Source organism: Ornithodoros turicata, chromosome 7 (genome assembly GCF_037126465.1).
Source record: "Ornithodoros turicata isolate Travis chromosome 7, ASM3712646v1, whole genome shotgun sequence".
In the NCBI taxonomy this organism is placed as follows: Eukaryota; Metazoa; Arthropoda; class Arachnida; order Ixodida; family Argasidae; genus Ornithodoros; species Ornithodoros turicata.
Genome location: NC_088207.1, coordinates 53,200,826 through 53,221,861, shown reverse-complemented (window position 1 = coordinate 53,221,861; position 21,036 = coordinate 53,200,826). Strand labels below are relative to the sequence as shown.

At 46.2% G+C, this 21,036-nt stretch overlaps 2 protein-coding genes and 1 long non-coding RNA gene across 3 annotated transcripts; 2 read left to right on the top strand and 1 right to left on the bottom strand.

Moving 5' to 3' along the window:
* The first annotated feature begins 826 nt into the window (after window positions 1-826).
* LOC135401543 (uncharacterized) lies at window positions 827-1,995 on the top strand. Its single transcript, XR_010424840.1, has 2 exons — window positions 827-1,533; window positions 1,828-1,995. It is a non-coding gene; the product is annotated as an uncharacterized LOC135401543 (long non-coding RNA).
* Window positions 1,996-2,769: 774 nt separating this feature from the next.
* On the bottom strand, window positions 2,770-11,231 carry LOC135401542 (uncharacterized). The gene is made up of 22 exons (XM_064634007.1): window positions 11,162-11,231; window positions 11,067-11,082; window positions 10,838-10,977; window positions 10,604-10,756; window positions 10,279-10,481; window positions 8,969-9,169; window positions 8,445-8,547; window positions 7,948-8,089; window positions 7,685-7,747; window positions 7,507-7,605; window positions 6,818-6,907; window positions 6,578-6,754; window positions 6,411-6,458; window positions 6,223-6,321; window positions 6,102-6,152; window positions 5,319-5,429; window positions 5,067-5,180; window positions 4,866-4,982; window positions 4,267-4,444; window positions 3,979-4,179; window positions 3,445-3,662; window positions 2,770-3,039 (listed from the first exon to the last, which is right to left on the bottom strand). Exons 1-22 carry the CDS (start codon window positions 11,162-11,164, stop codon window positions 2,813-2,815), a joined length of 2,754 nt encoding a protein of 917 aa, XP_064490077.1. The 5' UTR covers window positions 11,165-11,231; the 3' UTR covers window positions 2,770-2,812.
* A 1,620-nt stretch (window positions 11,232-12,851) lies between these two features.
* Window positions 12,852-20,664, top strand: LOC135401541 (triokinase/FMN cyclase-like). Its single transcript, XM_064634006.1, has 13 exons — window positions 12,852-13,217; window positions 13,352-13,462; window positions 13,513-13,697; window positions 14,151-14,229; window positions 14,396-14,488; window positions 14,869-14,903; window positions 14,989-15,070; window positions 15,918-16,007; window positions 16,129-16,245; window positions 16,440-16,583; window positions 18,218-18,352; window positions 19,664-19,908; window positions 20,372-20,664. The coding sequence occupies exons 1-13, from the start codon at window positions 13,013-13,015 to the stop codon at window positions 20,627-20,629; spliced, it is 1,779 nt and encodes a 592-aa protein (XP_064490076.1). The 5' UTR covers window positions 12,852-13,012; the 3' UTR covers window positions 20,630-20,664.
* Window positions 20,665-21,036: the final 372 nt, after the last annotated feature.

Genomic DNA, 21,036 nt, shown 5'->3' with positions numbered 1-21,036 from the left:
AAGCGTTTACCATTTGTTTAGGCCCCTTAAAGAGCACCTTGGAGGAAAGACGTTCAACACGGATGAAGCCCTCCATATCCTGCAGTGACCACGACAGCAGCCCACTTCTTCCTACGCAAAAGGCATCAAAGAGTTGCCACAGCGAGGTCTAGATCTTACGTGTCTAGATGTCTATGATGAATACTTTGAAAAACTGATGTGGTTTGGAGATTCCCGATTCTTCCATTGTATTTAATGAAATAAAAGCCTCGGTGAACCTTGTACGACCTTTGTACTCGTGTCCTGGTACACGTCTTTTTTTATTATTATTATCACTATTACTCGAAATTGCAAGTCTCCTCATTGCTCCACACACACGCACACACAAAACTGCGCCAGAATACTGGGTCATGTAGTGTCTATGCATCTTACGCAGATGTCGGATAGCGTTTGGGACCACTCCCGTAGCCCGGGGAGTTCTGGGTGTTCAAACTCCCTCGAAATGGTACCTTCGGTAGTGCATTTAGGAGAGTGAAACGAGAGGGTAATCCTCCTCTCCCGTGTAAAGTCCCCAAAGAGCCACTCCCGAAGCATTTTTCTAGCTACGCCGCTGTTTGGGACAACAGATACTCTAACAACTACTTTATTATTATTATTATTATTATTATTATTATTATTATTATTATTATTATTATTATTATTATTATTATTATTATTATTATTATTATTATTATTATTATTATTATTATTATTATTATTATTATTATTATTATTATTATTATGGTGTTTTACAGAGACGTTATACACAGAGCCATGGACCAAGGAGTGTAACCATACACAAAAACTATATAAAGGTACAAATCTCGATGTGTAGTGTGACACTCTTGTTCGAGGAGTCCAGTTCATTATGTGCCAAAATCTGGCACGTGATCTCTGCGGCATTTCGCGTCTGTAACGCTGTACTGTCCTACCGTGCATATCTATAACAAAGTGCATCACAATCGCAATCGCAATCACCATGGCATAATAGCCGGCAGCGAACACAATGTGTACATCCTGCTGATGATAACCCATAGGTGGGGGAAGCGGACAACAGACGCCATTCAGCCTACTTGGCACTGCCGAAGAAATCGGCCATGAAAAACACACTACGGTCGGCAATAACCCCAGCAAGCAAGGATACAACCATAGGAGAGATTCTACACGAGTCCCCTAGGTTGAAAGGCAAAGGTCCTTCAGTTGCACTAGTATCCGGCAGTGACCACAGGAATGTAGGCTCGTCGGAATGTCCAGGACCATCTTCAGGACGATGGCATGGCGGTGCCCCCTCTTACAGCCGTACTGAGGGGGATGCAGAGGGGAACATAGTCCGAAGGACATCGGAAGATCCTGTGAAGGCATGGAGTGTAAGAGGGGAGCCGCCGTCAAGTTCGGCTTTCATGTCAGAAGTCGTGCAAGTATTACCTGAAGATGGTGATCTCCAAAGTGTGACATCAAATCCTGCTGTATCATATTCTACACTGAGTAATGAAAGGACTGCTTCATCCAGTAAAGGTAAGGCTTAGTGCAGACGGACGCTGCGGTCCTTGCTTCAGGTAGCGGCGCTTTAGAGTGTGTGCCGTATAGTTGACTGCCTTCAGGCGATCACTACAATTAGTCTTCAATGCATTAATTCGAAACCACTTGCTCTTCGTACCTCTGGAGTTTCAATGGCCCGTGGCTCTTCGTTCAGAAAGTATTAGCCCTGGACTGGAGTTAATCACGAACTTCCGGCATTGCTTTCTCTAACATGTGCCATATTGTTTTGGAGGAATGAGTCCGTAAGACACATTTTCTTCCTTCCTTCAGGTGGTCCTGTGCGAAGCAGCGGTGTGCACATGAACGCACAAGAGAGGCGGGTTTTGCAGTACGCCACCGCATTCCTTGTTTTGGTCCTCATCGTGGCAACAGTGATCTTGTTCCGGGAAACCTCGGTTTTATGACACAATAGTTGCAATACATATTGGAAATTAGTAACCGGAGTAAACAGTCTGAACGGCGAGGGTACCAAGTAAACCAAACAAGAGAAGTCTGTACTAAACGCGTCTGGTAGCTTCACGAGAAAGCCCCACCAATGTGGATGCCAGTGGCGGATCCAAGGGAGGCGATTGCCCCCCCCCCCCAAAAAAAAAACAAAAAAACTTCAGTTTATACATTGGTTGAACATAACACAAGGAGGCAAGCGAGCTGGTGTGCAGATGTCGAAGGCAACTCGTCCTGTCTTGTTGCTGTTCCGTACTCGTCCTTCCTCAAGCTCAAGGAAATGTTGCCTTCTACTTATACATTGGATTTCCCTCTCTCCCCTCCCCCACTACGCGCTCCGACAAAGGTCCTCCCCCCCTCCTCCCATAAACTGATTGTCTGGATCCACCCCCTGGTGGAAGCGAACTTATCCACAAGCACCCGCTGGTACTTGTCAGGTGCTTCTTCAGCAGTACCTAGTCGCTCATACGACTGATGATTCGTTCTTTCACGACGCGGGACAAACATGGTGGGTCCGAGCCCAGCACACCGTATTTAACATCCCTTCCTGTATCAACCCGTATCCTGTCACCAAATCGCTGGCGGCCTCGCCGAACTGGTATTATCGAGTACCTCGTGTGTACAGAATATTGAATGCTGAAGACTTGCGCCTCCTGAAGGAACAACTGAACAGCGCGCATCATTGAAGCAGGAAATCACTTTCAAGATGTCAACGCCTCGTGTTCATTTCTGTTGAGAGAACATAGTCGGAATATCAGAGGACATCTGTCCATATTAAGAATCGTTTATTGTATTACGTATATATAAATGGTCACAGGTTATGCCAGCTCCACATAATGAGGTCTTCATCCTTGCGCGTCTTGCCGTCAAGGGTCTCCGTAGAAGCAGCGCGTTTCATGGGTGGCAGACCCGCTGCGCTTGCACCTAGAACGGCCATGGGCAAGAGAGCACAGCAGGACCACTGATCCTTCTGTAGAACTTGCACTTCGGCGAGCACCGTCCCGTTGCTGATTCCACCGAACACGTACATGCTTTCACCTGCCAACGACAACACAACGTCAGACAGTAACCACGGAGTAACGGTCAGAAATGATAACAGGGACTATTATTCCTGGGCACTTTTTGGCTGTCCCAAGTTGCGGTATGTAACCATTATTCTTTACGGAACATCACTCTGGAGTTGCTGGTGATCTAGAAGGTATATATCTCATCTCCTTTTAGATACGGTTTATATTCCCGTAGTAAGGTAAACTGACAATGAGTTAGAGTCCTTGCGTGCTATTACTGTGTTCTATGTTAATCTTATGGTGTTCTTTAGCACGCTATCTATTCGACTTGTATTCATATTCTTCAAGGCACTGTTAATCTGTGCTAAAAGCATGGACCTTCTTGCTTTTCAACATGCTACTATCGAACCTGTTAAGAACCCAGGGGAAGCTTTACCGAATACACAAACGGCGGAACCATGGCAGGGCTTGAGGAGAGATGGCAAGGCATCCCATTGGGTGTTATCTTCAGAGAGAGCGCATACGTCTGAAAGGCTTCCAGTTTGCAGCTGGTCGAGTGACGTTGACCCTCCAATTGCCACAACAGTATCTCTGAATGTCGCCAGGCTTAAATAGCTCCGGGATGAGGGCAACGGACTGGCCTGCGAAGTCCATCTGCAAGTATACGAAGCAAGGACTCCGAGTCCCACAAGACAACCTTTGCAGTTCATTCTGATGGCAAGCAAAAACGTAATTTTATATCTCTCTCTCCCGTTCAGATGCTGCGTTAATGCGACTCGATTTATAAGTGTTCAGTTGCGTTATCGCCTTCCACATATGAACTCTCTTCAAGTTGCCTACACTTTGGTGACTTCAAAATGTCAGGAACACATCCTTCTCCGTTGGCCGCAACTCTTGTAGAAGCATCTAGATGCCACTTTACTCAACAAAGAAGCACCTGTTCCAGGAATGGAAGCTTTTAGGGACGTACGCTTTGGCCCTCGGATCGTAGCAGTGCACCTGAGCCGTGCAAGCGAGGTCGTCTTCGCCTGAACCCACAATGCCACCTGCTAGCCAGATGACGGAGCGGAACATGGTCACTCCCATAGCCATAGTCGCTTGTGGCAAGGCGCTCTTCATCTTGGTCCATTTATTGCGCTTCGTCTCGTAGTATTCCATGGTTGCCGACGGCCTGCGCGTTGGTGGACACACAATAGCTAGCTCAGGTTTATACTGAACACGATACTATATAGGACTACTGCGGAAGACTGCCGCGTACTTGCGTTCCACAGTCAAGCCGCCCATGGCGTACAGCCTCCCGTCGCATTCAATGAGGCCGTGCAGGGCACGCTCGGTCTTGAGGTCCGCTATACGATTCCACTCAATACGTGGAATGCTCAACTTGTAGCATCGTCTGCTACATACGTACGGGCCATCAGAAGGTTCCGTCATACCTCCTGAAACATCACATCTCCTATAATGTTTTATACGGGCACAGAAGGGGTTTCGACCCTGATGTGCCTTGATGGCATCATGGTACCCTAGCTGCTAGTCGTCCCGACTGGTTCGCCAAATCACAAGACCTAGCTCTCACACTGGAATCGAGCCTTAGAGGCCACAAGACACAGGGTTGTTTTGGAAAGCTTGGATGGGAATTGCAACATGAGTAGTGCTTCGCTGGAATGAACACAGTATCCGTTTTTAAGATATCGAAGTCTGTGACCCCGTGCCCGTTACTTTAATTTGTCCGGTCGTTGCAGACACCTATTGAGAAAATATCTAGTGTAACGGTTGATTTACACGCTACATAGTCGCACAAGGCAATTACAGCTATGAGTTACCGAGTACTCCGTGGGAATAAAAAAATTATTCACTTGCCTACTACGAAGATATCGGATGCACACAGCACCGTTCGATGGTGGTGCAGAGGATTTGGGAGAGTGGAACATTGCTGAGAGGTATTGAACGAAGGATCGAAAGTTATCACGGAGCCACCTGAAAGAAGAAAAATCGAAGCGGACTAGTCATTAATTATTTGGATCACTTTGGGCATGCACGCAAGAACGGATGTGATCTCACTGATTCCGGTGTCCAAGTTGAGCCCTCCCATAACAAGGACACTGGGATGGTCCAACAGGGACGGGGCTTCTAGCTTCTCCAGGTACTTTGCCATATTAGATGGAATTACAAAATCTGTTTGAAGCAAACCAATACATTGGTACATGGGTGGGATACAATTAACGTGACAACGATTGCAGCGGGCCTTATGCGCAACTGTAGCCCTCTGTCGCCGTATCGCTTGATTGCAGGAACGTGTGTTAACGTACTCACTCCCGCTCTGGCTCCTGTTGAATGGATCGAGGCTTTCAAAAGAGCCAGATAGGTTTGTCGACAGGTTCGTAAACGTCGACTTGGTGTCGTACGTAAAGCTGCGTACGTGCGCTGCGGAAAAGAACAAATCGTTTCGTTTTAGTCTCAGTCGGAGTCTCAGTCAGTTAGTCTGAGCACGTGCAGATACTGACTGTGTTCATCAGCACCTAACTATGGGGAATATGCAAAGTGAAAGTTGAAAATTCCATTCCGAATTTTTCACGTATAGCTGCTGAAATACAATCAGTGCGTCTGAAGACCTATAGACATGGTGAATTTCCTGGTCTTTGCCATCAATTCTCCATGACCTCTATACCAGGATGTCAACGTAGGAACAATGTCTTGGGAACTGAACCGACCCGCCTACAGCGTCCAGCTCCGGACCTGGGATTTCCTCTCTGGAGCTTCGAAGTGAGGTACTCATGACCATGATGTATTAACAATGCAGGGACATGCTGTACTACGGTACCATACTGTCATATCGCACTTGTGATGTTAGTTGCAGCTAGAGTGCTTCCTGGTCAGCATTGTGAGCTAATGGGCGCTCGGCAAGACCTCTTGACGAGGGAATAAACGTTAACCAGCGGCCCATTTCATATCGTCTGCTTGATCTCATATCTGTCTTGGTCGTATCTGCGTCATCTACGCGAAGAAGTATTTTGCACGCATGATTCCATGATCCGGGACACACCGAAAACTGGGAGTCAATTCAGTTGAAATCATTTAGTTGATCTCTACACTTACACGCTCTTTCGAAATCGTCGCCAAACGCCCAAGGACAACGGGATGTCCCTTCTGCAAATGATCATTCCAGTTAATATCGCAGTATATATGCAAACACTAGAAACTACGAAGGAAGACCTACGCATCGTCTGGAAGCTGGTTGGGCTGCTGGTCCGTTCGGGTGAAGGCAGACGAACAGATCGCGTTGGTGGATGCGCAGAGGAGTCCATGCCGAGGAAAACTACACTCCGGGAGAAAAAAGGCAGTATCGTTACCTTTGTTCAGTAATGGAAACAGCATTTGGCCTTTTCTTGAAGCATATATACTTGCCTCTCGAGTCGAACTCTCTCTCAAAATCACACGGAAACGCTTGATGATCTGAAAGGAACAGACGACAAACTGTGTCACACAACATTGTTTCATGGGTGTTCTGAACGCAGGCTGTGTGTTGCGGACGTCTCTGGCACAGCAGGTATATGTCTGCAGCTTTGGCATACCGGCGGCGCTATCATCTTGAACCGCAGCAACTTCACCAGGAGAGCCCTGGATGCTGATGAAGAGGGTTGATCCTCGCGACGGAGACTCTGTTGCTTCAGCCTTGCGTGCTGGATCATCCCAACTCTCAACGAATGGAGGGACGCCGCCATCTTCAGCAAGCTGTTCTGGTGGCTTCGCTGCACGACGTCATAATATTCAGCAAAAAAAAGGCATCATACGGAACTGTGTACAGCGTATACCAGTGTCTTCCTTCTTAGGTGGTGGAGGCACGAGCGGTATGCCCTGGTCACCTCCGTCTTTGTCGGAATCGTGCTTCTTATCTGTTATCTCTGAAAGACATTTTTTAATGGATCAGTATAGGAAGTCTTTTACCCAGTCTTTTACTCAAGTCACAATTCTGCTCAAGTTACTCTCTCTGGAATACTTTTGGGAATATCTCGCAAATACTTTCAAAAGTAAGCAGTGCTCCTAGTAGTCCTAGTAGTAACTCCTAAGGTGGTCTCTTTCCACTTTTTTTTATTTCCAGAGACGAGAAGGTCGACAAAACTGAGTCTATTTTGGTCTATTTGCCCCCCCCCCCCCCCGAAACGTACTTGGCTCCAGGGACCCCTGATTAGGGAACGAGAAACCCAGGGATGAGCGTCTGACAATAGGGACATCCTTCCTTGCAACAAGAGCAATGTATTGTGAAACGGCGTCGCAGGGTGCGGCGTTCAACCCAAGAACCGACCTATATTAAGTTTTTTTTTTTTTTCAATGCTTTACCCTAGCTTCTTTACCCCATTGCGCAGATTGTGCAGTGGGCATTTCGTGCCAGAGCTACCCACTCCTACGTGACACAGTGGCCAAACGATACCAAACGATACTGCTTGTACGCCGAGCCCCCTTTGTTACATGGATATATCGTGGGAGGAATATCATTTCGTACCGTCCTTGATGACGACTTTAAAGAATGGTGTGAATGGTTCACGTGAAGGGCTCTGCTGTGTCTTGTTTGAATCGTCTGAGCTGTCCTCCGAGCTCTCGTCTGGAAGAGGGACAGCACATGAATTACAGTCTAATCACCTACACCACAGGTGCAAGATGTGAGAGCGTCCGCACACCACCTCCGCTAGTCTTTGTCTCCCCTCCTTCTGGCGCAGCCTTGTTCAAGGGTACAGTGGTACCACCTGGAACATAAAACGCTGCTGCCCATGATAGACGTATGACAGTATAGGTTGATGTTCTTGTCAGTCGTGATTGGCCCGAGGCATCAGCTGTTCTTAGCTCCCTGACCGGTTTTGGACTCACGACAGCCGGTTGCTAAACCTCAAATCTGGTCATCTACGAAAGAGCTGGTTGTTTCTTTCAAGGGCAAGAGGCTTCCTACCGTGTTCCTGTGCCAACTCCTTCTCTCTGCGCAAGCGGTTGAGTTCCCGACGTGCTTGCTTTCTGCGCCAGCTGCACTGGATCACCGTTGCGGCCTTGTGTCTCTTGTAGGCCGCACTGTTCTCTGGGGGATCAGGAAGGTCCTGACATGACAGGAACTACCATCAGTCGTTGGGTGATTCCACCTCAACTCCAGCGAGGTGTTCGGGATAATCCTTTTTTTTAGACAGATATACTACACGTCGAAATAATTCTACGCCACTTTCTAGGCCGACGAAGGCATACCTTGAGCTTGAGGGAACGATAACACACGAAGAAGTAGACAAGACGAGGTGTTATCGTTCGTGTGTTATCGTTCCCTCAAGCTCAAGGTATGCCTTCGTCGAACTTTCACCAGCTCGCTTGCCTGCTCACCCTTATTTCAGCCACTTTCTAGACCGTCCGCAAAGAGAAAGAGAGGGAGAAAGAGAAGAGAGCTGTTGTCGGGTGTTCACGTACCCACAGAGGTGGACCTTTCTTGTCAGCAAGCAAGTAGATCCTGGGCTGGTTCGCATACTTAGCCATGAGGTGTTCTCTCCCTTCTTCACGCAAAGACACCACGCTGTTAGAGGACAACACATCATCACCTGTACGCTTTGTAAGGCTCAGGAATATCCCGCCAGTTTTTTGTATTGAAGAGACGCCAACACATGATCAGAATGTTCGTTTACTCTCAGTTTCTTTAAACGCAGGGAGAAGACAGTTAATTGCGTCGCTGTCGCGCGCACTTCGGAACAGGATGTAAGGGCATAGCATATCAGTTCGATGGATGTGTGACGATAAACTAAAGAAACATTTTACACTTTTGTATGGTGATTGTGACACGTCCAGAAGCCAAATCGACAAATCGTCATCGGCGGCGATTCTGTGGGACAATTCACATGCCGACCATCGTAGACCACACAGTCAGCACGCGATTGACTGAGAATAGCGGCTGTTTTGTTTACCAAGCTACGGGGAACTGTGTGCTCGTCTAGACGTACCCGTAAGCAGTGAAGAGCATGAAGGCAATTGATGGGAACCGCGTCACCTGAGGAAGCACTGGTGGGTAGAAACAGTGCACGATTTCTTCTCGGGACATCAGAGAGAAGCGAATGCACTTGAACATTTGCGCCACGTGCTGTTGGCGCCGTCCATAGTCTGCGTTCAGCCACTTCAGCACAGCCAGGAACACGGCTAGTTCCCTGCACGGAAGACGAACAAGACGCGGAATTGGTCCTCTATGATTCTCAATAAAAGGACCAGTCGAAAACAGTTATGCGGGAAAACTTGGAACTGAACATCGCAGGTGTACAGTTGAGCAGCCAGGAGCAGTACTAGTGTGCCGGTCATGTGGCAAATACTGAGTGTTTCACCAAATGTGATAACAAATCGTTATTAGAAAATCTACTTGTGTGAACATTATGGGGGTCACCGCTCTTTAACTCGGACGATGACTTCTGAGCACTTTTGTCAAATTGAATTCGCGAGAAATTGAATTTTCCCAATAGAATTCCTAAATTTGTCAAACCAACCTTACGTGTTTATTTTTTATTTTATTTTTTACAGGAACAGAAAGCGCATGCCGCATATTTACCCGATTTCATTGCAAAATACATTTACTATTACAGTGGCAATAGCCGGAAAAAATGCGAAAATAGTAATTTCGAGGTGCGCAAATTGCCGGCCGCGCTCACACCATGCGAGGGGGCCCACATGCCCTTTCACTTTTCCTTCTTCAAGCTTCTGTTGATAACGGCCGCATGGTTGCAACGCAAAGCTCTTTGAAATAAGAGCGAGAAGGAAGCAGGAAAGGGCGGGTGACAGTTTTTCTTCCGCCGCATCCGCTCGGCCGACAATTTGCGTGCCTCGAAACGACGGGTTTTTTTCAGCCATCACCAGAGTACTAGGGAATGTATTTTTCTTTGCAATGGGGTAAATCCGACGCGCGTTTTTTGTTTCTGTCAAGAAAACTTCGAGCTGACTTGGCAAATTTCAGAGATAAATTTGAAAATTCAATTTCTCACGAATTAAATTTGAGAAAAGTGCTCGGAAGTAATGGGAAAATATCCCCCGAGATAAATAGCGTTGACCCCGTAATGTTCACACAAGTAGATCTTTTAATCCGATTATTTATCGGAAAACACCCCGTACTTTTATTTTATTTGTTTATTTTTTCTTATAATGTACGCTCATGCGAGTGACAAAATCCGTAATGGATTTGTTTTTTTTTTTTCGTTTTTTCTTTTGCGTGCAGCCATGGCAGAATTCGGCCTCCAGCATATTTCCATATTCCATCGCATCATGTACTTGCCTCGAAGTTCCAAGTGTGGAACAGGAGAGCACAGGAATGACCTCAGTGAAACCCAGCCGTACGAAGCGTTCGTCGGCGACCACTTCGTCGAAGCGAGCCGCCACCATCCTCAGGGCCGCTTGACGCTCTCTGCCGCCGCCCGTTTTATTCACGTTACGATACCACACGAGTAATCGCTCCAGACGAGAATCCATCCGGGAGATCTGGTAAAGCGGACATGCGCTCCTCTATACAGCTTGTTTTGATGTCAGCACACCAAACCTATCTATGTAGTCTATGTAGCCTCCTCTTGTATATGCCAGAGAACATGTGGAACACTTCTTACCCTCCTTAGCTCTTTAATGGCCTTGTGAACCCCGAGCAGAGAAGCGGCATTGTAGAGTTCCAATGCGTTCCAGGGGTCCGTGTCCAGATAGCCAGTCTGCATGAACAGCAGGAGGGTTTCGAACACCTCCGCTTTCACATCGTTCAGCTCCAGCTGCAATAGAGGAAGTATTGACACATGATATGTAATTTATTTCGGTATTGGGAACAGTTTAGGTCATGGCGGGTGTCTTACGGGGATCTTCAGTGCCTCTTGAGGCAGCTTGTGAAAGCATTTCGCAAAGTAACAGCTGTGCCGTTTCAGTAAATCCAAGTCTACCTCGAAGGTCTTGTCTGGAACGTGAATCTTCACCAGGTTCCCGGATGTACCTACATCTTTGAAATATACAATATTGATAGTTGACACGTTGACACGGTGTCTTCAGTGCATTACCCACAAGCAAAGACGAGTGGTACAAACCTACCTTTGGAATATCGGGACTGGAAGAGAGAGAAAGTCCGTTAGTGAACGCGGTCTTAGGACTTCCGTATTATCTCAGGTAAAGGGACAGAGACTAACCATAGTCCTGAATGATAAGAGGTGCGTCAAGGTACTCGAAAGTAACGACTGTCTGCACGCGCTAACAATGCGATTTCATCATTATCAACTTCTTCTTCTTCTTCCCATGGAGAATGGCCATTAGCCACAAGGGAGATTGGCCAGGGCTGTGGAAGATCTTCCTCCTCGTTCAGTGGCCGTGATCCGCAAAGGGAGATTGGCCAGGGCTAAGCTAAATGGTTACAAGCTGGTTGATCGTATGTTGATGAAGAAGGAGATGATGACGATCTACGTATACTTTTTCCTCACACGCGCGGTGGCCTTATAGTGGCCTTCCACGCAGGGAGATTGGGCTCTGTTGCAGACATCGAGTTTCGTATCAACGTCGCCAAACATCTATGCCACCCGGGGTTGCGACGTAAACTCAAGCACGTGTCCCGACTAGCCACTGGGATAATCTATATCCAGAATTCATTTCCGAAAACTTGTCGGACGTCTGTTACTCGCCTTTTCTGCAGTCAAGTACTGCATTTTCAAATACTTTCACACAAAATTATATATAAGCGCTGCCCTAAGAAGTGAGAAAAAAAAGAAAAGAAAAAACTGAAATGGAAGATATTTGAATGCTGGAAGCGGAAAAGGGCAGGTGTGAGATGACAGGGAATGCAACGCATAATCACTTTTCATACTTCTGATTTGCTTTCTCTTTTCATTCAATAAATATCCATAAGTGAGCCAGGGCACCGGGTAGCACTGGTAAGGCTAATATATCTTTTTAATTAGACAAACTTTACGTTGCCTTTTGGTAAACATTTTGCCGATTTTCGCTATACGAGTCCCCTTCGAAAGCATTTGGAAATTCACATTGAATGGACGAAACACATTACAAGTTTTGCAGCCCATATTGCTGAAGGCGTTACGGAAGTACTGAATAGTGGCCAAAACAATCCATTTGGAAGGCACACGAGCGAAGCACTAAGAGAGGGTTTTTATCGTTTCAGAGGAATTTTTTTAATTATAATTTTAATTTCTGGATTAAGTTGCTTGCTGCTTGCCCACCCCAGGGCGCACGACGCCCCCAGCCAACCAACAACGGAGTTTAAAATCTCTCTTCTGATGACGTTCGCTTCGCGCTTAAAAATTACGCGATATAAGATTTCACGTTTGCTACACGGAGGAACAGCACCATATATGAAGTCACGCGTGAGTTGACAACGACACCGTCAAGTTTGTCACCGTCACTCTCCCTGTTTGTAAACTAACGACGTCAAAGTGCTCGACAGCGCCACCAGTAGATCTCTCCCTGTTTGTGAACAAATGACCTCATAGTGTTCGACAGCGCCACCAAATTGGTAGACTTGAACTACACGCGAAGCTAGAGGGCGAACAAGGTCGTGCCCGAAAGCCACGGTCTTGGCGGGGTTATGATGGTCCCTGAAAAGGACGCGAGACGCGACCTTCGGTACTACATTTCTTTCAGCCCTCTCCTTCCGATCTGTTTCGGTTTCAGTCTGTCTACCAATGTCATGATGACGTTTCTCGGGTAGATGTCTAGTGGCGCCTCCAACGCCTATGAACCGAAATTTATTTTGACAGTCAACTAGCGCCAACGCCCACCCGCGGCCAGCGAAAATTTGAATCTATCACTCTTGTATGCCCATGTGGTAATCAACTTCGAAAGAGGTGCATTTATCGCAGTGTTATAGATATGTCTGTGACAGATACGTGTAACATAAGTGGTGCATTTACAGCGAGCACCAAGGCCGCTGGATTGCTTGTTGGCGAGAATACGTGGAAGAGTCACGAGTGGCTCGTGAAAACAGTCGCGCGCATTCGACTCCTTTTTGGGTGATCTGAACCATATCTCCCACCATGGAAAAGAGCCGCTGCAAATTCATAAACTCGCCGCAGTCATGCGTTGATGACAGTTTGCATGGGTTTGTGGCTCTCAATCCTGCCGTCCGAGTCCTGAAAAACTGTGGCGCTCTGATCCGTTATGATTACGAGAGCCTGCCTACCACTGGCAAGGTCTGCATATTGGCTGGCGGTGGTTCGGGACACGAACCTGGATTTGGAGGTAAGCATTCGTAATGTTTGGTTGATGGCTCGATAATGTGGTGGTAAGTATACCAGTAGTCGCCTAGTTTCACTCGATGTTAGTCTTCGAATTTCGAAGCGGCACATTGCATTTCACGTTACTATTTTCTATAGGTTTCGTCGGCAGCGGTTTTTTAACTGCTGCAGTATCTGGTCCGATCTACACGTCACCATCTTCTGAGCATGTCCTGTGGACGCTGCGTACGTTGGGACATAAGAACAATGGTAATTTTTTTTTCGCAAAAGCTTTTTTCGCAAAAAAGTTTTATTCCAAGTTGGGATTCTGGTGTTCGTCTGCAACTACACCGGCGATCGGCTCACGTTTGGAATTGCCGTGGAGAAAGCTCAGGCCGAGGGCATCACTTGTGACATGATACTAATCGACGATGATACGGCAATTCAACATGCACCACGGTCTACAGGAAAAAGGGGGCTGTGCGGTTCGCTCTTTATGATGAAGGTATTTGCCTTTCAAATTAGTTGTCCCCCATGAGATATTCTGCTCTTGCATAGCAAATGTGTTGTTGGAGAGAGAACGTTGTATGCATGTGCAGTGGAGGTATCCATCCTTTTGGGATTTGCCCAGGATATTAATCTAGGGAGGGAGCTATAACTCTGTAGGTGTTTGTGTGTGTGGCATCTGTATAATCTTTTTCAATATGTATCATCTTGCCTGTTACCATGCATATTCATACAAATTGTATTACGATCACAATATTTTTTTGGGGGGGGGGGGATGAGAAAATGATCGATGTGCAAGAAATGGTGTGAAGCATGCAGGTGCACTATACTTCGACATTGTGTATGCTAAGCCAGTCACGGACATCTTTAGATTTGTCGACAGAGCTTGGCTGTAGGTGTCGAGTTGCCCAGAAGTATCGTACCGTAAAAAACAGCAGTCTCTTCCTTCCAGATTGCAGGTGCAATGTCTGAAGAAGGAAAATCATTGGATGAAATTAAAAAGTACATAGAGACAATCAAGCCATTCCTGGGTATGTTGAGAATCTTATTAACCAATACGACAAACTTGTCCTACGTGCTAGCAAGAAAAAGAAATCTAAGGAGGGTTGTGGTATGGCCGCAACTTTTAATTAACCGTCCCATTTCCTCTTTTTGTGATGCAACAAATTTGTCACAATTTCATGTCTCTCGTACTAGGAACTATAAGCGTGGGCCTGACGACCTGCGCTCTGCCGGGGAAGGATATCCCGCTCTTCGTTATTCCACGGGACAAAATGGAGCTAGGAATGGGTGAGTATGATTGGGAAAATATTTCAAGGATGGGCAGCCATGCACTCTGGGCTACCCTGCTCTCGAATGTTTATATTTCTCTGGAAATGTTCGTTTAAAGGAGCATGAAGTGTTGGCTGACTTGATGTCACCTCACGCCAGGGGTAGAATGGGCGAGGTCGCCGCTGCTGCGTGCAGTCTCGTAAATTACTAATTTTACCAGGAAATTTGCACTTCCCGAAGGTAATACTATTTTGCGTAACAGTTCCTGAAGATAGTGTGTTCGTATGACACGATAAAAAAGTATATACGTGAGTGCCTTCCATGCTCCTTTAAAATATATTAGAAAGCACGTGGAAGCCTCTCATTGCACTGTGCCAAATAATTTGTACGCTTTTCAGGTGTTCATGGTGAAGCTGGGGCCAACAGGCTGCCTGTAAGCTTACTGCTTTCTTCTTTTTTTTTTTTTTTTTTTTCCGGAAATGTGATACGGAAAATTTAGAGAAACCCACTTTCTCTAGTATCTGGATGCAAGTAGTACTGCTCGTCTCATGATCGATCACTTGAGAAATGCGATCAAAACCTACTGGCCTGTCAAAAAGGGTGAGCATTCATTTTTTTCAGTCGAGCCCGATCTTCGATATAACGATAACTCTGATATTACGATGAAATATAGCTGCTTCCCGTCAGTTCGCTCATTGAAGTGCAAGTGAGCAAGACATCGGTAGAACGATTGCCTTGAAAGCTTTTGATCCCGTGTAGTGATCAGAGCTTTTTTTTTATGCACGGCCAATAAAGCGTGTGAAAATCGAGAAGCAAGATACTAGGCAATTTCAAGAGCCTCGCCTCTCTGAGCATTAAAGTGAGAATGCAGTGTGTTTATCCGTGCATAACAAGGATTAGATGCGTGCATTGCAAGGCGCTCACCTTCTTAGTCTGGTTTGCTGCACGCTACTGTGCTACGACAGCGTCTGATTCCAGGACATATTTTTGATGAGAAAAGGCGCATAGTTGGACACGCATTTGCACATGCTCAACGGATTTTGTACCGGTGCAAAACCCTGTTGCGCAGTACCGTACGTACCTTCCAAAATGTGGTAAAATGTTGCCACACAAACATACATCAACTAATTATCCGTGGATGCGGTGCATTCTAATGGTCCGATGCAGTTCCGATACTGAGAATGTTGGCGAATGCTGAATGATGATAAAGCTAGATAAAATGCTTCTGTGCTCTCGACAAATGTGCACGTTCAGCAGTGTTCTACTTTGTTTACGTGACCCCGACCGGTGATTTCGCAAAAGTTCACGCATCACAATACTCCCGACATAACTATCTGATTTCGCGTTCCCGTCGATATCGTTATGAACTGGCTGGACTGTACAACGTAATATTTATGTGTTTTCTTCTGGTTGCTTGGACAACACTGACGTCTTCGTCTCAACGCAGGCGAACGTGTCGCTCTCATGCTGAACAACATGGGTGGTCTGACGGCCTTAGAGATGAACATCATGGCAAAAGAAGTCATAGGTTACATTGGTAAGAACCTGACCTCTCGTGAGATGGCGAAAGTGTGTACTCCTACAGACGACGAATAATTAGCAATATGTAAGCGGGGAGAAGAAAGCTCTCGTAACGAGCGTGCGAACGTGTCTTTCAGAAAGGGCTGAAGTACACGTGTTGAGGGCCTACACAGGATATTACATGACTTCCTTGGAAAGTGCTGGACTCTCTGTGAGCATCCTGAGGGTGGACGACAAGATGCTACGATATTTGGGTACGTACTTTGGATGTTGTCGTAGATGCATAGCGTACGAAGTGTTGGAGTTCTAAAGCCTCTAGCCAGAAATGAAAGGAGCCCGTCGCATCTTCAACGTGCCCGCAAAAAAATTCAAAGTGCCATTGTTGCCAACTGCGCGTTCCAGCAGAGGTCCAGGGCCAGTCCTCAGTTGTTTTTGGTGAACACTTCAGATTTCCCGACCACTGCCCCTGCATGGACGGTTCCTTATTGCCCAGAAGGCTGCACCAGGTTCACACCTCCGGAGCTGGAGCCCATCGTGAAAGTAAAAGCAGACAGCGACGAAGAGACGGGACCTGGTTATGAACTTGGTCGTGGTGAGCACAGATTTTTTTTCTCTTGCTAAGTCCGAGCCTGTAGACACAGTTATTTCATTGACTGCTGTCAGGCACATTTCAGATTCTGAGCGCGGTCCGATTCGGCCTACCGATGCCTATTTCCGCATTATTGCATAACATTGGGGGATTGATCTCTAAACTGGCTATGGTTTAATTTTTAAAAACTTTGTCTACGTGTGAGCATCAGACTGGGGCATCTTGATCAGTATAGAACATGCCAGTATGTGATTGAAAGGAAGTTCCGAGGCTGAAACACACAACAGACAAACACAACACCAGCCTCAGGGTGCCTAAGAATGTGAACACTGGCTTTTTCGACGACAGCCATATTTCAGGTGTCAGTACGTGTTTCGGCTCATGGCAGTTTTGTTGGTATCTTTGGAGATGTAAGAATCAGGGCTGCTATGCCAAGCAACCAGAGAGCAGAGTACACTTCCAACTTGTGTTGCACATAACTGCGCTGTTGGTGCCAGTCAGGTTTACAGTGTGACCATTATCTGCTTGGCAGTTTTTGCTTGTATATTTACGAATGCACCTTGGTACCTCAGTTTCATGGCTTTAGTAGTAAAATCACGACTAATCCAATGATATCCTGTTGTACCCATGCTTACTACATATACATAGGGCCTGACTTTTTAGGGTTAAACCCGTATCCGCCCGATATTTACCCCCCGAACGAAATCTGTAAAATTCGGGTTTAACCCGAATCTACCTGAAAACATCCGGGTCGCGTGGCACACTCGTAAGCGTGCATTAAAATAAAGTTGATAACATTGCTAAACATTAGTTCCATGTTAAGACAAACTTTTATTAAACAAAAAAAAAATCACCCGAATACACCCTAATTCCTGACGACAGAATATGTCGTAACGGGATTTAACCCGAATACACCCGAATTTTCAAACGAAAAATATCACCCGATATTTACCCCCGAATTTGGCCAAAAATAAAACCCGAAAAAGTCAGGCCCTACATATACAGTGTTTATTTTTATTCATTACATAATTATTAAAAAACTGGCAGGGCAGAATAGATGTTCTACTGCCAGGCTGACATCCCCTCGAAGAAAGTATGCAACTACAAGATGACTGACCTAAAATTCATTAATGAACTCTTTAATTATGGGATTTTGGACAAAAGCGGGAGAACAGAACGAGAAACCATCCTAGTTGAAAGCCATTCCACGTTTTAAAAGATCCTGAAACACGCACGTGCGTGAAGATGTCCACCCCTGAATTTTGATCTTTTTGTCTTTTGTCCAAAATCTCCTAATTTGGGTTAATTAATGAATTTTAGGTCACCTTGTAGTTGCATACTTTCCCCGAGGGGATGTCAGCTAGGCCATGGAACATCTGTTTTGCTCTGCTAGTGTCTTTAAATAAAAATTCTGAAACAAATAAACATAAACACCCTGAAAGATGAAAGTCACTGATGATGTGGATTCGAGTCCTACGGCTGGCTAACCGTTTCAGTGACTTTCATCTTTCATTTCTTAGGCAAACTGAGGCTTTGTATGTGTTTGTCCCTTATATGTTGTTCCAGCCTCAGAACATCAGTTCTTTCATAAACACCCTGTATATCAGGAACTCAACTGTGTGTATTGCACTCTTCAGATGGACAGCGTATCTTCAGAGAAGCTATAGTGCGAGCTTGCGATGCAGTTCTTGCACACGAGAAAGAATTCAATAAACTTGACAGCGAGAGTGGTGATGGAGACTGCGGCACGACGCTTTCAGCTGGAGCAAGGGGTGAAACACGTTTCCTTTTTAATACCGTGAAACCCGCGTATAACGATATTGACTAATCGCGAATTCCATCGTTATACAGGTACATCGTTAAACGAGGGCTGACCTATATAGCGCGTTCCCGAAAAGTCGCGCGGCACGCCGCGTGTGCAAAAGAAACAAACAGATACTTAAAAAACGCGAAGCTGTGTGACATCGCACTGGCTTGGGAAAACAGCGATCAGAACTCGCGGGGGGAGCCAGGGAACATAGCGGGACAACTTCTGGCAACACTACCCGTCACCATTCGGCAAGTCGGCTTCACCTAACTCCTGCGTGCTTTAGGAGAAGCTCGCTTTAGAACACTGTCGCGCGACTCGCGGGTGGAAAGCACGTGCTAGGCCTTTCGAATCATCTCGCGAATTTGAGCAGCATTGGCCAAATACGGAGGCACAAAAGCGTTACCACGTATTTCGTTCACTGACAGTATTGGAAAATGAACAGTCGCTGTCTATTTTCTTGCCTCACTTTTTTATTTTGGTTTAATTCCTTTGATGTGAATTTCGGGCGATACGAAGTTTTTCCGCTACCCCGTGAGATTCGTATAATTGAGATTCTACTGCATCTTATCGCGGCGAAAATCGCCGCGATGTTACGCGCACGGGACAGCGTCAAACATCGTTATACGAGTACTCGGAACTGCGGTCTCCATTGCTATACGGGGGTCGTTTCCCCATAGAAACAATGTCTATTTTGACGGTAAGACCATCGTTTTGCGAGGGATATCGTTATACGCGATATCGCTATCCGCGGGTTTTACTGTACTATTGCCGTTGCTATACAAGACCACGTAAACATGTTATCAGTACCTTTTCGGTACTCACCAGAGTTGCGGAATTAAAATTCCGGAATCGGAATGATTCTGGAATGATGCCCCGTTTTTAGCGCACCGCAACAAAATGGGAATGGAGTTAAGTCACCAGCTGTTAAGGAATGGAATTTGAATGGAATTAGACCTGTTTGGGGCCGGAATAGAGCAATCCAGCACACAGGGTATTGAGCGGAGGCCACTCAAAGTAAGTGTCTGGCAACCATTCAACCGAAGGTCATCCATAGTGCATGACTTTAGCCCCGGAGTGGGAATGAGGATGTCCTTTTCTTGGGTGGAATGAAAATGAGCCTCGCGTCTTCATTCCGAGGAATTAAAAGGAACGGGAGTTCGACTCGCGATTACTCCTCGTAACGGAATTGGAATTGAATGGATCGGCCCATTCCGCAACACCGGTATACGCATACTGTAGGCTTTGAAATAATTTATCCTCTCGCTGCCTTTAGCAATCCTGGCTTACCTGTCAAACCGGCGCACACTCAAGTACCCCGAGCAGGTGTTCCGTCAGATGTCTCACGTTGTGGGCACTAGCATGGGAGGCACATCTGGAGCCATCTACTCACTGTTGTTCTTGGGAGCCTCCAGGCCCTTTGAAATGCTCACTGGTTTTAATGCTTGGGTATCAGCACTTGACATGGGCATGAAGCTCATCAGTAAATACAGCATGGCAAAGGTTGGCGATCGCACTATGGTACGTAGGACAGTACATACCTCTCTAGTCACGTTGAAGCAGGATAGTCCAGCTTCCTACATTTGTGTCTTTCAAGCTTGTATGTCTTTTGTCATGTGTTTCATGTGTTATTATGAATTGTATGTGCAAAGGAATGAATGTCTGTGTTTTTAGCGGCATATCAGATCAACTTTGTCAGTTTTCCACTTCACTAACCAGTATGTCAAGTCCAGGGAAGACTTTGTCTAAACTTGCTGCTGTTCTGCATTAAGGTCTGTCAGCTTAGGGGCCAAAAGTGCATAGAGAGCTAAGATTGCTTTGGGAATTTCACAATGCCTGTGTGCCATGATGGACAAGCCTATTTGGTGCAAGTGACAGGATTTCTGGAAGCACGCACACTGATGGTCTTGCTGAGTCAATCACTGCTCTGCACTGTGCCTATGACATCCAATTAACTGACACAATTAATCGATGTTTGTTCCAGCTGGATATATTGAATGCAGTCCTTACCCTGCTCCAGGACTATACCTGGTCCTCTGAACCAGAAGCACTTGCTAAACTAGAGAAACAAGCGGTAGCTGCCATGGCCAAGGCTGTAGCATCAACAGTGAACATGCATGCACAGGCTGGACGTGCTTCATACGTCAATCCGAGCCTATTGAAAAATCCCGACCCTGGAGCAAGAGCTGTCGAAGTCTGGATGTCCTGGGTCTTCAAGACACTTGTTGCAAATGCACCATGATAACCATGCTAATAAATGTGTGCAGAAAGTGTGAAGCCTGTGTTGTAACCCCTTGTTGCATTCACATATTTGTCATAGCTGGCAGAGCCTGTGCTGTCATAGACCACAGGACATTGCACCGGTGACTGCAATTTTCTGCAGGTTACAGACAGCTCATATGGCCAAGCTGCAGCACATATAGCCACCATTTCTTTGTGCCTTTCCTTGTGAATAGGTTCCAGCTTAATACAGTGTTGCAATACGCAGTACACTGCAGTAGTGGACATGGTACCACAATGCAGTGGATGCAATGCAATAAGCTGAATATGTAGTCTGCTGTAGTATGTCTAGTTGTCTGCTTCTTGTCATTTGTATGTCTGTTACTTAAACCACAGCCGTTTTCTTTCATTTTGTGTTATGGTGAACAA

Coding starts and splice junctions, on each gene's coding strand:
- LOC135401542 (XM_064634007.1), bottom strand. Junction 10,757..10,837: donor AAGAGGCACTGAAGATCCCC/GTAAGACACCCG, acceptor CCTCTATTGCAG/CTGGAGCTGAACGATGTGAA. Junction 3,040..3,444: donor TTCCGCCGTTTGTGTATTCG/GTAAAGCTTCCC, acceptor TGTCGTTGGCAG/GTGAAAGCATGTACGTGTTC.
- LOC135401541 (XM_064634006.1), top strand. CDS start 13,013: ATGGAAAAGAGCCGCTGCAAATTCATAAACTCGCCGCAGTCATGCGTT. Junction 15,071..15,917: donor CTACTGGCCTGTCAAAAAGG/GTGAGCATTCAT, acceptor GTCTCAACGCAG/GCGAACGTGTCGCTCTCATG. Junction 16,246..16,439: donor CAAGATGCTACGATATTTGG/GTACGTACTTTG, acceptor TGAACACTTCAG/ATTTCCCGACCACTGCCCCT.